General features: G+C 45.3%; 1 protein-coding gene across 5 annotated transcripts in view; it reads right to left on the reverse strand.

Moving 5' to 3' along the window:
• The window catches only part of LOC127446925 (semaphorin-5B-like), a 258511-nt gene that overhangs the window by 56295 nt on the left and 187230 nt on the right, over positions 1-14986 (reverse strand). For all 5 annotated transcript variants that reach the window (XM_051708262.1, XM_051708261.1, XM_051708258.1 and 2 more), the window contains one exon: positions 942-1077. In XM_051708262.1, the coding sequence (XP_051564222.1) occupies positions 942-1077 (136 nt within the window). The remainder of the gene's footprint in view (positions 1-941; positions 1078-14986) is intronic.

Genomic DNA, 14986 nt, shown 5'->3' on the forward strand with positions numbered 1-14986 from the left:
TATGTACTATATAATTACAACAACTATAGTAATTACTAGGTACTAACCCTAAACCTAACCCTAACCAACATGATCACACGGGAAGACGGCATGCTGTTTCCGAAAGTTACCCTAGGATCGGCAACAGTATACCAACTCACTGACATGCCCTATCTCCCATCGGACATATTTGGAGCAGCTCAATAACAATTACTTTCCCTTGTGGCACGACTGTTAGCACGTTACATCAGTTGCATGGGAGACCACACTTCAATCCCCATTCAAACAAGGAAGTAATCACGTTTGTATAAACAATCACGAGCGTGATAGGAGGTTGCATTTTTATCCCTAACATTGCATTTTGTCTGTACTAATGGTTATGGTTAGATTTGGGTTTTGGTTGGGGGGTAGATTAAATGATATAAACATTTCTCTTCACTGTTTTACACCCTGTTCAGCTGAAAACAATTATTTTTACATCTGGCTTCTGGCGAACTCTCCTGGATATAAATGGATGTCACACTTGTTTATATGCTCTGAAACACTCACCGCTTTAGCCTCTGGAGGCAGTGTTTTCAAATTCGGTCAACGTATACCGAAGTTCGGCTAAAGAAAAGTCGGCACACACTTGCCGAATTTTATGTGAGATCAGGCTGCCCTGATCCTAACCTTAACCCATATTAAGTACATGTAGTTACCTAATATTAGTCTACTTCTTGGGTAAGTACAGTGTAAGTATACTGAAAGTACACATACTGTAAAATAAAGTGCAACCAAAACTTCTCTCGGTTCCTTATAGGAAAGTAGAGAGTAACAGTGAATGATGATGCATGCAGGTACACCCAGCTGCTTTTGAGCAATTGCTCTCACAGCGGCAGGCTGATGGAATTTATATATTGGCTGTTTGTTCCAGACACACACAGAGAACCAAATTTAAAAGGGATTCGTGGGCAATGGTGCACCTGGAAGTTGGGAATGGGGTTTGGGGTAGGCAGCCAGGTGGAGCGAGGGTTCTCCTGGGAGCGGAAGGGCCCGTTGAAAGCCTGTGTGATTGCACTGAGGTTGTATGCGCAAACTGCAGAGGCAGCAATGCTGTTCCTGTGAAAGAAAGAAAGACAATATTTACAAATAAATCACTATTGAATTAAACTTATTTAAACATAAAGGAACTTGTGGTAGTGTACTGTTTTGTAACCAAAACACAGAGGGTTTGGACAGGACCATGAGCTGTTTATGCGATTAAAATGCGATGATGAATATTATTAGAATTCAAATAGATTAAAACAATGTGTCCTAACCAGGCGTGACATGACACGTTTTTTCAAAGGTAATTTGTCCACTCTGAAAGTGAAAATGCTGCACAACACACAACAATCACAGCCAATCAGAAGATATTTGATGTTTGATTGTAGGATTTTAATGCTGGTTAGGACAAAATCTCTGATTTACATGGAAAAGATTTATCACTTGTGGCTTAATCACATTGCACCTGGTTAAAACATGGTGTCAGACTTTTTTATTTTGGCAAATAACTTTAGATTCTTGAGGCAAAAATAAAAAGTTCATAATCTGTTCAGCCAAGTGGATCTCGTCAGCCTCTGGCATGACATTTTCTCAAATGCACCGCAAGTTAATAAACGTCTGGGTTACTGGTGTAACCCCTGTTCCCTGATGGAGGGAACGAGACGTTGTGTCGATGTAGAGCCCCAATCACCTTTGCGTAAAATAGAAAAGGCCAATGAGAAATGGAAAGTGGAATTTGCATGCCACCCTCCGCCCCGGACATACGGGTATAAAAGGAGATGGCGTGCACCACTCATTCAGATTTATGCTGAGGAGAGTCCCGGCCATGTCAGCGGCTGGTTCAGCGCAACGTCTCGTTCCCTCCATCAGGGAACAGGGGTTACACCAGTAACCCAGACGTTCCCTGTCTGTCTCTCATCTGACATTAGATAAATGCGCAGAGCATGAACTAGACATAGCAATGACAAGGCCGGGTCTTCCTCCTCTGAAGGGAGCGCTTGCAGGTTCACCACCTGATCCTGGAAGGGAGTGGTTGGAACTTTGGGCACGTAATCGGGGCAGGGTCTCAGGATCACGTGAGAGTGTGCCAGCCCGAACTCCAGGCATTCGCTGGTGACAGAGAGCGCCTGTAGTTCCCCCCCCTCTTGATGGAAGTGAGTGCCACCAGGAGGGCCGTCTTCAGTGACAAAGTGCTGAGCTCGGCCTGCTCCAGGGGCTCAAAGGGGCTCTCTGTAGGGCAGGTAGGACCACAGAGAGATCCCAAGAGGGAATCAGGTGCGGTCTAGGAGGATTCAACCTCCTCGCGCCTTCGAGGAACCTGGTGACCAGGTCGCGCTGTCGTGAGGGTCTCCCATCCAGTGTATCGTGATATTCTGCCATAGCAGCCACGTACACCTTCAGGGTAGGGGGAGACAGCCGTCTCTTCAGCCCTTCCTGTAGGAAAGACAGCACAAACCCGACCGTGCACCTCTGTGGGTCTTCCCCACAGGGAGAACAGCAGTTCACGAAGAGACGCCACTTCAAGGCATACAGCCGCCTCGTGGAGGGGCTCTGGCCTGAGTGATAATATTTCCCACCGCTGGCGGAAGATCTGCTAGGTCTTCCGTGACCCGTCCAGGAGCCAGATGTGGAGGTACCAGAGGTCTGGCCGCAGGTGTCGGAGTGTGCCCTGCCCCTGAGTGAGAAGGTCCTGCCTCAGAAGAATGTGCCAGGGAGGGGCTACTGCCAGGAGCATCAGATCTGAGAGCCAAGTCCAGTTGGACCAGTACGGCACAAGGAACAGGACTTGCTGCCCATCCTCCCTGACTTTGCACCCCTGACTTTGCACAGAGTCTGTGCAATGAGGCTCACTAAAGGAAATGCATACTTGCGTAGCCCCTGAGGCCAGCTGTGCGCCAAGGCACCCATGCCGAGGGAAGCCTCGAACGGGGAGTACCAAAAGGGGGCAGTGAGAGGACTCTCGGGAGGTGAACAGGTCTACCTGCGCTTCCCCGAATCTCTTCCAAATCAGGTGGACAATGTGGGGGTAGAGTCTCCACTCAACGCGGACTGTTACCTGCCATGAGAGCGCATCCGCTGCACGGTTGAGGATGCCCGGAAGGTGAGTGGCTTGCAGAGACTTCAACGTCTGCTGACTCCAAAGGAGGAGGCGGCAGGCGAGTTGCGACATGTGATGTGAGCGTACGCTGCCTTGGCGGTTTATGTATGCCACGGTCGTCGTTATCGGTCCGGACCAACACATGCTTGTCCTGAATCAACGGCCGAAGCCTCTGCAGGGCGAGCAATACTGCCAGCAACTGTAAGCAGTTGATGCCATTGGAGTCAGGGTCCTGTTCAGAGCCCCGATACTGCTTTCCCGTTGCACATGGCACCCCAGCCCGAGTTCGAGGCATCTGTCGTGACCACGACGCACCTTGAGACCTGGTCTAAGGGAACGCCCGCCCGTAGAAATGCCAGGTCCGACCAAGGGCTGAAAGTCTGACGGCACTGTGGCATGATAGTCACACGCTGGGTGCCGTGGCACCATGCCCACCTTGGGACTCGAGTCTGTAGCCAGTTCTGAAGCGGTCTCATATGCATCAACCCAAGGGGGAGAACCGCCGCCGAGGATGTCATATGCCCCAGGAGCCTCTGAAACTGTTTCACTGGCGCTGCTACCTTCTGCCTGAAGGTTTTCAGGCAGGACAGCACTGACTGAGCACGCTTGGTTGTAAGACGTCCAACTCCACACCGAGAAAAGAGATGCTCACAATATATCTCGCAAGTGAGCTAGGATTAGCCAGTCGTCGAGATAAGTCGAGGAAGGATCAATATGTGGAAGCACGTGTCCTTCAGGTCGATGGCCGCGAACCAATCCTGACGTCGTACTGACGCCGGGATACGCTTCTGCATCAACATCCTGAAAGGAAGCCTGTGTAAGGCCCCGTTCAAGGCACGCAGGTCCAAGATTGGGTGCGACCCTCCCCCTCTCTCGGGCGCAATAAAACAAGGGCTCGGCACTGAAGTGGAGAAGACGCCACTGAACCTGGACAGGCATCTGGCGAACTGGATCGCGTAGCCAAGGTGAATCGTCCTGATGAGTCACCGCGAGGGGCTGGAGAATGCTAACCAGGCCTCCAGGCTCCGCGCCAGAGGCACCAAGGGGATGACTGGATTTACCACACCAGGAAAGGGTGGTTCGCGGCAAGGCAGAGCAGGTGCCCCGCCAAAAAGACAACTCAGGGCGGATGTACTGCTCCGCAAGCCCGTAATGTTGGCCGATGGCTGGGGCGGGCAAGCGGCCCCAGAGACCAGCATACTTACCTGTTTGCCGGCATTCTCTCAATGGCGAACAAGGGCACGCCAGGTACTTGTATCCAACTGGTTGACCGGAAAGACTTCCAGGGCCTGGCCGTCGCGAATGAGCTGACCCAAGGAATGAGGGAACTGCTCTTTTGCGAATTTCATACTTACCACGCACTGGCCCAGGGGCGATGGTGGGGCTGGTAAGTTCACCCGGCCAGACTGGTCGGAGTCAGACATCTCATCCCTGGTTCACCCGTGTCAGGGCTGCCTCGAAGCCCATCTGGGGTTCTTGGGGGCCGACTGATGGGCAGGTGGAGCCACCTTCCCGTGGGAGGATCGTCTACTCGGAGGCCGGCGTACGGGCTCCGATGGTTCGGGAGCCGGGGCCGGCACCACAGGAAGACAGTCCAGGCGAGAAGCAGATGGGGTGCGGGACTTCGGAGGCCTGAAGGCGGCCGAGTTGCGCCACGGCAGGATGTGTTTGATCGCCTGCTTCCTCACCATTGAGAACTGATAGGAAAAGTCCTCGACCGTGTCGCCAAAAAGTTCCCCTTAGGAGATGGGCGCCCTTCACGGCATCATGCATCTCCGCAAGATTGAGCCCGTAGGGTGAGGTTGGTCGCGGTACGCAGTTCCTGAACAAGCCCTGGGTCGGTTCTACCCTCATGCAGACCTTCCAACACCTTGGCCTGGTGGACCTGCAGGATGGCCATGGCTCAATTTATGTCTGTTAACAACCAATCCATCCACTGCAGAGCTCCCCATCTCTCCTACTGAGATCTTTCTTTGGTCTGGGATTGGCGTGCAGGGTGGAGGCGGTCTGACCCGCGGCCTCGTAAGCCTTCATCACCAATGAGGAAGAGAACTTACAGGTCTTTTAGGGCGCAGCCACCTGGAGGGACCGACCAAGGCTCCCTTCCAAGGCCTGTAAGTTCTCTTCCTCGTTGGTGACGAAGGCTTAGGAGGCCGCGGGTCAGACCACCTCCGCCCTGCACGCCAATCCCAGACCAAAGCAAGATCTCAGTAGGAGAGATGGGGAGCTCTGCAGTGGATGGATTGGTTCTTAACAGACATATATTGAGCAACAACCTTCTTTAGCACAGATGACAATGCAGTTTCATGGCTGTTGGGGTGCAGGACTAAGAAAGTACAGCATTTGTTCCTGTAACCCTGAGAAATGTCCCATGAGCGTTCAGTGTGCCAGGTAGTTAATTCAGCTACAAGTCCTGTGACATGCTAGGAATGGCACTCAGCATATGGAATAGACGTATTCTCACTGTGAGAACAGGTGACCACAGTAACATACAGTACAGTGTGCAAGATAACATGGATATTCAGAAGTCATGTTGTGTTATATCACGGGTGCTTACTGAAAAGACCTCCATGGTCACCAGCATATATTGTGTTTTATGTGCTGGTCCCTAGTAAATTCAAGATCAAAGTTTGATTTATTTATTTTTTGTCATATATACAATGGTACACTATGCTGCCCAACAAAGGCAAAAGTGCAGTAACTATGCCACTACTGAAACTAAGATAGTGTAAATGGCTTAATTGTTTTAATGTCCCACCAAATGTGATTTGTAAAATAATCTCACTCTGTTTTCTTTTAACCTGAGCATAGTTGAGACAAATCTAAGGTTTGAAATCTAAGAGAACTCTCATAAATCAGTAACACCTCAATCAACCCATTTACCTGCACGTTCTCACACAATTATGCTTAATAAGTTGAAAATGCATAACGTAATGTAAAAGCCTTAAACGGTTTTCCTTTATCGGGGTAAAGTCATAAACAGATTAAGCAAATGTCAAAGGCAGAGAATAACTTGATATCCGGTCTCATTTTAATGCAGTTTTATTACGTTGTGGTTTTTGAATAGGCTGAATTTTGATACTTATCACCATATTGCTGTGCAAGTAAACACGCTCAATTTGTAAAAAATGTTGGGCTTTTCAGGCAGTAAAATTCATAAAATACAGGAAAAGAGAATATCTATGTACAGTCCAACAACAGCAACAAAATAAATTAATCTGTGTTCATTTGAATAGAACAACCAGCTAGTGAACATCTATGCTGGTCCACCAGAAAGACCAGCACTAGACCAGCAATTACCAGCATAAACCAGCATGGAAATTCATGATGGTCTGAGCTGGTCTTATCAGCTGAGGTTACACACAATGAGAAATAGCAGAGGGTCATGTTAGGTCAACTGAGAGGATCATACATTGAAATTTGGGAGTAAGGGCTGAAACATACTCTACGCAAGTACGAGAATGGAGACGCATCTTGCAGCTTGTCTTGATTTTTAAATGTGTCAGTATATCACAAACACACACACACAAGATGAGCTGAAGTGACGCAGCAGATGGCAGTCCAAAGTTACAAAGGTTTTTATACTTCTTCAAGACTGAACAAAGTGACAATGATGAGTTTGCATGTTAGTGTATGAAACTAGTGTAACTGCCCAAACTGAACAATTAGAAATGGCAACGTATTATGCAATTTCTCTGTATGTAGCCTTGAATAGGTCTTCTATGCAAGCTGTCAAACCACAAAACAACATACTTGTAACTGAAAATACATTGTGTAGGCTACATGAAAGATACATATACACAAAAAATCATCCAGCGATGGCTACAGTAAATAATTTTTGTCCTTTAATAATGATTTGGTTCAAATTTAATGGAAAACTATGCGAGTTGTGCTCCATGACAATTCAGAATTGATGCTGAGGGGGAGTGTGTACCTTCGTAGAAAATAATTGTTTCGAATTTTAGAACACACCATGTTGTCCGCCAGTGGTCCAGTGTGCAATCCCCTTTAATTTACCCTGCCGCTAACACTTTACCAAAGTTGTGTTGAGAAAAATGTTAAAAAAAGAAAAAGACTATTGTGAAACGAGCTGCCCAATTTATATCTGAAAAAAATTCTGATATATATATATATATATATATATATATATATATATATATATATATATATATATAGATAGATAATCGGAAGACCTTCCTGATGATTATCTATATATATATATATATATATATATATATATATATATATATATATATATATATATATATATATAGATAGATAATCGGAAGACCTTCCTGATGATTATCTATATATATATAGATAATCATCAGGAAGGTCTTCCGATTATCTATGCCTGTACAAGGCATCAATCCCAAACCTAATAATAACACATCCAGTTTAATGGCACTGATGTTTGAAGGTAAATCTATTGCCCCCTTGAGTGCTGAGGTTACTTCCCGCACTGGTCACGGCACTGGTGCGTACTTTAAGCATGTTCAACAAGACTGCACATTGGCAATGCTTTGGCTAAGCGCTCTCATCTGCGTTCACATACTTGTGTAGAGTATGTTTCAGACTTTACTTGTTAACAGATTCATACTCTGTGTGTGCTGCTGAGACCGCACTTAAATGAGCAGCAATAACTGGTGGTAACACCGCAGCCACAGACAGATGGACCCTCGGGCAGAGCTCCAGCAGGGGTGACTCACCCTGCCAGACTCTGCTGCCTGGCTCGGCCTTTTGCTATGAGGCCTGGTGAGACATGGACTGAAGTCTTTGAGTAAATTCAGACTTGGTTATGCTGCTCCTCTATGGGTACTATATTCTGTATGTAGGGTTCAACATTGAAAGTTAGCATGGTAAAGATAGAGGCTCTTGGCATTGCAGCCCAAAAGTCTAGTACACAGATGAAATACTAGGTCCGCCCTAGGCTGTGAAAACAGAGGAGACAAGTGAGTTTGATATTCCCCAATCTGTGCAGCCTCTGACAGAAGAGCCCATTACTGTAGCTCATGTTCAAGGTATTTCAATGTATGGCATGGCTCTTGAACTTTTTAACTTTGCTTTGTTAAACCTATAAAACCGAAATTGCAACAAATAAAATATTACAGCTGTCAAATGGTTAAAATAATGAATTACAATTAATATAAAGTCTGATGGGGCTAAAAAGACCAAAAACATTGGGAAACAGTTCTATGGCAGCATCCTTCGTATGCATGCCTAAAATGCCTTAAAATACAGTCTAGTTGGTCTGCTCACAAGGTTTTGGAACAGAGCTAATGTCTCCCAAAAGACAGAAAAGCACAACATTCTCGCTCAGCCATAGTCAATTTACGTTTTGTCGAGGGCCTCAGGACTGTGAATAAAATGTTGAAAAGAATGTGTTCATCTTGCAGTGTTAGCCCTGTTCTTTCGTGCACCAGACAAAAATAATGATGGAGAACAGCAGTTAGGGTAAGTGTTCTCTTGCAATAACAGAGGAGGAATCACAGCTCTAAGGCTCAGAAGATTACTTGTACAACATTGATTGTTGGGGAAGTGTACCTGGGTTACAGTGATTCAAAACTTATGAGTACTAGCCAAAGTTTGACTAAGAGTGTGAAAATGAACATTTGGGAGTACAACTGAGTGTATGGTGTGGTATTTATGTCCCTGCTTAAACCAGCCCAAGGTGGTTGGGTAGTCTCCCAGCCTGGACAAGCTGGTCTGTTTTGATGGTTTTTAAGGATTTGGACACTTTTCAACTGGTCTTGGAGACCAGCAGGCTGTCCATCTAAACCAGATAAAAACCAGCTTGGCCAGGCTGAGAGACCAACAGTATCAGCTTTAACCAGCAAAGGGGCCGTTCACACCGGATATGTTTTTGAGTCCGTCTATACTATTTTTAATTTGTTTTCCTATGTTAACTACATGGACATCTTTGGCTGTTGTGCCGCATCTTGCTGTTTTTTTTTTTTGTTGTTTCTTCGACTTTTAACTTCGACTTTTAAAACCTTAGGCTGGTTTAAATGTTTTTTATAGTACATCTTATAAATGCACTCTCTGCTTGAATTGTGCATACCTAGGCTAAGTCACTGTGGTGTTTATTGCATTTATGCTGGTGCAGATGACTTTTTCCACAGATGACGGTGCAGTTTTTGAAGCTGTAGCGCTGATAAAAAAGCAAAATACTGAGTTTGGTCCTGTAAGACACTTTAGAAAGTCACCTACACTAGCAAATCCCATGACGCTATAACACTAAACATATTGGAATGAAGTGTTCTCACTGTGAGAGCAGATGACTACAGAGTTATCCAAGCGACACATACAGTACAGTACAGTAGATCACATGGTTATTTACATTAAGTCACGTTGTGTTGTGGTGACAGCATACACAATACCTCAAATAACACAGGGTTTTTGAGGTCATCCAAGAGGTCCACAAAGTTGATTTAGATCAAAAGTAGGGCATCTCACAAGGGAAAACATAAAAAAGGGGAAAAGTACATTAACTTCAATGTTTCAACTTCAGTTAATACCTGCACTGCAGTAGAAAACCAGAGAGCCAACTCAGCAGACTTCAAGAGCCGGGACTGAGGCAAGATTATCCATAAATATTTTCACTGCATAACAAAGTCTGCCCTTGTGAAAAAAGTGCATTGAATGAATACGAATTATGAAAATAATATACTTTAATGTTCATATTTCATACTTCAGTGTGGCCCTAATGAATTAATTTGGAACAACTTACTGCAACTACTACATTTATTTAAATTACTACATATATCCTAAATGCAGCAAGTTCAACTTTTGAGTGTTTTTCAACACACTTTAGTAGCACTTAAGTAAAGCAAAGTCTGTAATTTTGTAAAATAACTTCTAATGCACTTAAAATAGATTGATGAGCCAAAACATTATGACCACCTACCTAATATGCTGTTGGTCCTCCACGTGTTGCCAAAACAGCACGACCTGCCGAGGCATGGACTCTACAAGACCCCTGAAGGTGTCCTGTGATATCTGGCACCAAGACATTAGCAGCTGATCCTTCAAGTCCTGTAAATTGCGAGGTGGTGCCACCGTGGATTGGACTAGTTGGTCCAGCACATCCCACAGATGCTCAATCGGATTAAGATCTGGGGAATTTGGTGGCCAGGGCAACACCTTAAACTCTTCGTCTTGCTCCTCAAACCATTCCCAAACAATGTGTGCAGTGTGGCAGGGTGCATTATCCAACTGAAAGAGGCCACTGCCATCAGGGAATACTATTGCCATGAAGGGGTGTACCTGGTCTGCAACAATGTTTAGGTAGGTGGCATGTGTCAAATTGACATCCACATGAATGGCTGGACCCAGGGTTTCCCAGCAGAACATTGCCCAGAGCATCACACTCCCTCCACCAGCTTGTCGTCTTCCCACAGTGCATCCTGGTGCCATCACTTCCCCAGGTAAACAGTGCACACGTAAACGGCCGTCCACATGATGTAAAAGAAAACGGGACTCATTGGACCAGGTGACCTTCTTCCACTGCTCCACAAATTTTCTGTGACTTGTTCCACAGTAGACCTTCTGTAGATTCGGACCAGATGGGATAGCCTTTGTTGCATCGATGAGCCTTGGGTGCCCAACACTCTGTTGGCGGTTTGTGGTTTGTCCCTCCTCAGACCACTGTCGGTAGGTACTCACCACTGCTGACCGGGAGCACCCCACAAGCCTTGCCATTTCAGAGATGCTCTGACCCAGTCGTCTGGCAATAACAATCTGGCCCTTGTCAAAGTCGCTCTGGTCTTTACTCCTGCCCATTTCTTCTGCCTTCAACACGTCGACTACGAGAACTGATTGTTCGCTTACTATCTAACCTACCCAGACCTTGACACGTGGCCTTGTTCGGAGATGACCAATGTTATTCTCTTCACCTGTGAGTGGTCATAATGTTTTGGCAGTGTATATTTTAAGTATGCCATTGGATGGACTGACATCTGATATATGGTAGTGCAAAATACAGTATGTTAAGCAGTGAATTAATTTGATTATACTTCTCTAGTGCACTAAAGCATTATTTTAAAAAAGGGCATTGAGTTTTAATATAATTTAAAATGTGGTAATTTTAGGATTTAAAATCACAAAGGTGAAGCATGGCACTGGGTAAAAGAGAATTTAGATTTAGATTCTAAAGTTTAGATTTAGATTTAGTTTAGATGTAAAAAAAAATGTTTCAACTCTGCAGCACAGCTTTTTACATTTCCAACCTGATAAAAAATAACGGCAAGCAGCACCCTTTAATATCAACACCTCCACACTTTTATGTGAAAGAAATATGGACTGAATAAACAGAGCGCAGATTCTTGCTACAGGGGACAAAAACTCATTTCAAGGTGGATTCTGTCTTGCTGCATCACAGTGAGCGAAGAGATACTCTTAGTTTGTTATTCTGTATTTGTTGTAATTGAGGCAGAGTGTATGCATACTCAAGAATGATATATTTATTCACACCTGCAGATCTGTTTCCAGAGAGATTGTCTCCCACCATATTAACTGCCAAAAGATCTGTTCCGCCCTGTTAACATGATGGTGATTGACAGACAGGAGAGTGATGACTATTCCTTCACAACATTATTTAAAAAGAATAAAAAAAGCTATTAAAATAAAGAGGAAACCTCTTGCAAATACTTAAATGCAAACCCCCCCCCCCAAAAAAAATCCCTTACCTAAGAAACTTTTGTCCCTCCAAATACCAAAATGTTCATAATAAAACAAATAGTTCAGACTCTGATCGGATGTTGCAATCAAAGCCATACAATGCAGATAAATGCACACCTGTGTCCTCACATTCTAAAGTATTTTAATAGATATATATTAATGTGCTATTTCTATATATGTACTGTATATTAATGTATTAACTGGTAACCGTAAAAAGCCTACAGACTAATGAACTATATTACTTGGTGGAAGAATTGTTTATTCCAATTATTAACATTGTCACGTTTAATGTGTTTTTGTTCATGTTTTGTGTTCATGTCTTTTATTTTGGAAGTCTAGTTCCCATTCTATAGTCATGTGTATCATGTCATGTGATTTCCTGTTTTGTAGTCATGTGTTTCCTGGTCATGTGATATCCTGTTTCCCTCCATGTTCATGTGTCTTGTTTTCATTGGTTTATTGTCTTGTTAACTCGTTATCAGTTCTAGTTTGTCACTGGTTGAAGTTTATGGTCCTTTGTCAGGTATTTTTAATGTTAAGTTGTTTGGTTGTCCAGTCCAATCCAGTCCAGGTTTATGGTTTTTGGATTTCACATTTATGAATAAACTGCACTTGGGTTCTTCACATCTTCATCTGCCTGTCATTGCCAGCACACGTTACAGAATACCTTACCAACACTATGGACCCAGCAGTTCAACTCATGCACCTACATCAGGGGAATCGTCCCCTGGAGGAATACGTAGAATACTTCTGCGTTTTGGCCAACCAGGTTGGGTTTAACGGGATTGCCCTTAAACACTTCTTCTGGGCAGGCTTGAATGAGCTGGTGTTCTCTGATGCCTGGCAGTCGGAGTACCTTCAGTCTTGCGCAATACATCGACTTTGCCCTGCGGATGAGTGGTTCTTCTTTCACTGTAGGATAGGCTGATGAGGAACTATGCACTCCTTCAATGGTTGCCGAGCCAGCGTTCCCCGTCATGGCGGCCGAGCCAGGGTTCCCCGTCATGGCGGCCGAGCCAGGCTTCCCCGTCATGTTTGCAGAGCTTGTGCCATCTTCTGCCCCGGATCCTGAGTCTACTCCATGCCATGTCACAGCCATGCCTCAGTCTGCTCCATGCCCTGTCACAGACAAGCTTCAGTCTGCTCCATGCCCTGTCACAGCCAAGCTTCAGTCTGCTCCATGCCCTGTCACAGCCAAGCTTCAGGCTGCTCCATGCCCTGTCACAGCCAAGCTTCAGTCTGCTCCATGCCATGTCACAGGCCCGCCTCTGCTCCACGGTCCAGGCCCACCTCTGGTCCATGAGCCAGCGCTCATGCCTGCCACAGCCAACAAGCCAGCGCTCGCGCCTGCCACGGCCAACGAGCCAGCGCTCGCGCCTGCCACGGCCAACGAGCCAGCGCTCGCGCCTGCCACGGCCAACGAGCCAGCGCTCGCGCCTGCCACGGCCAACGAGCCAGCGCTCGCGCCTGCCACGGCCAACGAGCCAGCGCTCGCGCCTGCCACGGCCAACGAGCCAGCGCCCACGCCTGCCACGGCCAACGAGCCAGCTTTGCAAGCCGCATCCATCCCAAAACCAGCGTTGCAAGCCTCACCGGCCATGTTATTCCATGTTGCCATTCCTACCTCGTCATGCCATGTTACCATGTCTGCCATGTCAAGTGGCCCTGCCTTGGTCCTCCGAGCCTCTGGCTCCACCCTGGCCCTTTGAGCCTTCGGCTACTCTCCGGGTTCCCAGTTCTCCAGTTTTGCCCCTCGAGCCTCTCACGGCACCACCTTCCATGGCTCCGCCTCTCGAGCCTCTCATGGCTCCACCTTCCACTGACTCTGCCCTGGTCTCATGCTCCACACCCTATCTCACCAGGCCATGCCTCAAGGACCCTGCCACTCCCCAAGCTCCCTATTGAACTCCATGTGTTTTTGATTGGGAGTCGGGAGCCGCCCCTTGTGGGGGGATATGTCACATTTAATGTGTTTTTATTCATGTTTTGTGTTCATGTCTTTTATTTTGGAAGTCTAGTTCCCGTTCTATAGTCATGTGTTAAATGTCATGTGATTTCCTGTTTTATAGTCATGTGTTTCCTGATCATGTGATATCCTGTTTCCCTCCATGTTCATGTGTCTTGTTTTCATTGGTTTATTGTCTTGTTAACTCTTTATCAGTTCTAGTTTGTCATTGGTTAAGTTTATTAGTCTTGTTATCTTGTTTATATTTCTGTCTGTTCATTGGTTGTCTTGTTACCCTTGTCCATGTATTTAAACCCTCATGTTTGCCATGGTCATTTTTCAGGTATTGTTAATGTTACGTTGTTTGGTTGTCAAGTCAGGTCTAGTCAAGTTTTTGTTTATGGTTTTTGGATTTCACGTTTATGAATAAACTGCACTTGGGTTCTTCACATCATCATCATCTTCATCTGCCTGTTATTGCCAGCACACAAATTTTATTAAATATAAATGTAGTTATTTGTAAATCTTACTGATTGATTGATCTATTTATTAATTTATGCCTTATGATATTGCTGTTGTTGCCGTTTCATAAAAACACTAAGCCACCTGAAGCCATGTGTTACAGTGTATATGTTTTAACAGTGGTAAAATCACTGTAAAACCTGACCTTGAATGTCTTTGTCTTTTACTGTAAAAACAATAAAAGAATAAGAAATAATGATTGTACTTATTGCATTTTGTGGCTTATTGCTTTTATAAAATAGTAGCAACAGCAATATGATAAAAGTCACCAATACATAGTTAAATTAATGAATAACAATAGTCAGAATTCTTAGTAGTATTATAATAATATACAGTAGTTCATTAGCCTTACTGTGTTGCCAGGCAATTTGCTGAATTAATACAGGATTCAAAGGAAGTGTGGTCCCAGCTGGGTGTATGTGGTGGTGAAGAGGAGTTGTTGTGGCCATAGTGAGTAACACTATCAATAGCACAAAAATTCAACAGACACAGACAACTAGAAATGACCCTACTGGTAGGGTCTACCTGCTAACTGAAAGCATACACTCAGACTGCCAACTCCATTCCTACACACTTCAGGAAAAACTACTATCGCCACTCTCTTCCACTTTTGGCTGTGCTCTCGTGTTCTGCCTCTCGTTCTACCCCTCCCATGCCAGCCCTCTATGTTTTCCTGCCCCAAACCCCAGGGAGCTTTGCTTTAAGGTGTTCAATTTACTACAGACAGATGGAGACTCTGT

This window comes from Myxocyprinus asiaticus, chromosome 10 (assembly GCF_019703515.2).
Source record: "Myxocyprinus asiaticus isolate MX2 ecotype Aquarium Trade chromosome 10, UBuf_Myxa_2, whole genome shotgun sequence".
NCBI classification, from domain to species: Eukaryota; Metazoa; Chordata; class Actinopteri; order Cypriniformes; family Catostomidae; genus Myxocyprinus; species Myxocyprinus asiaticus.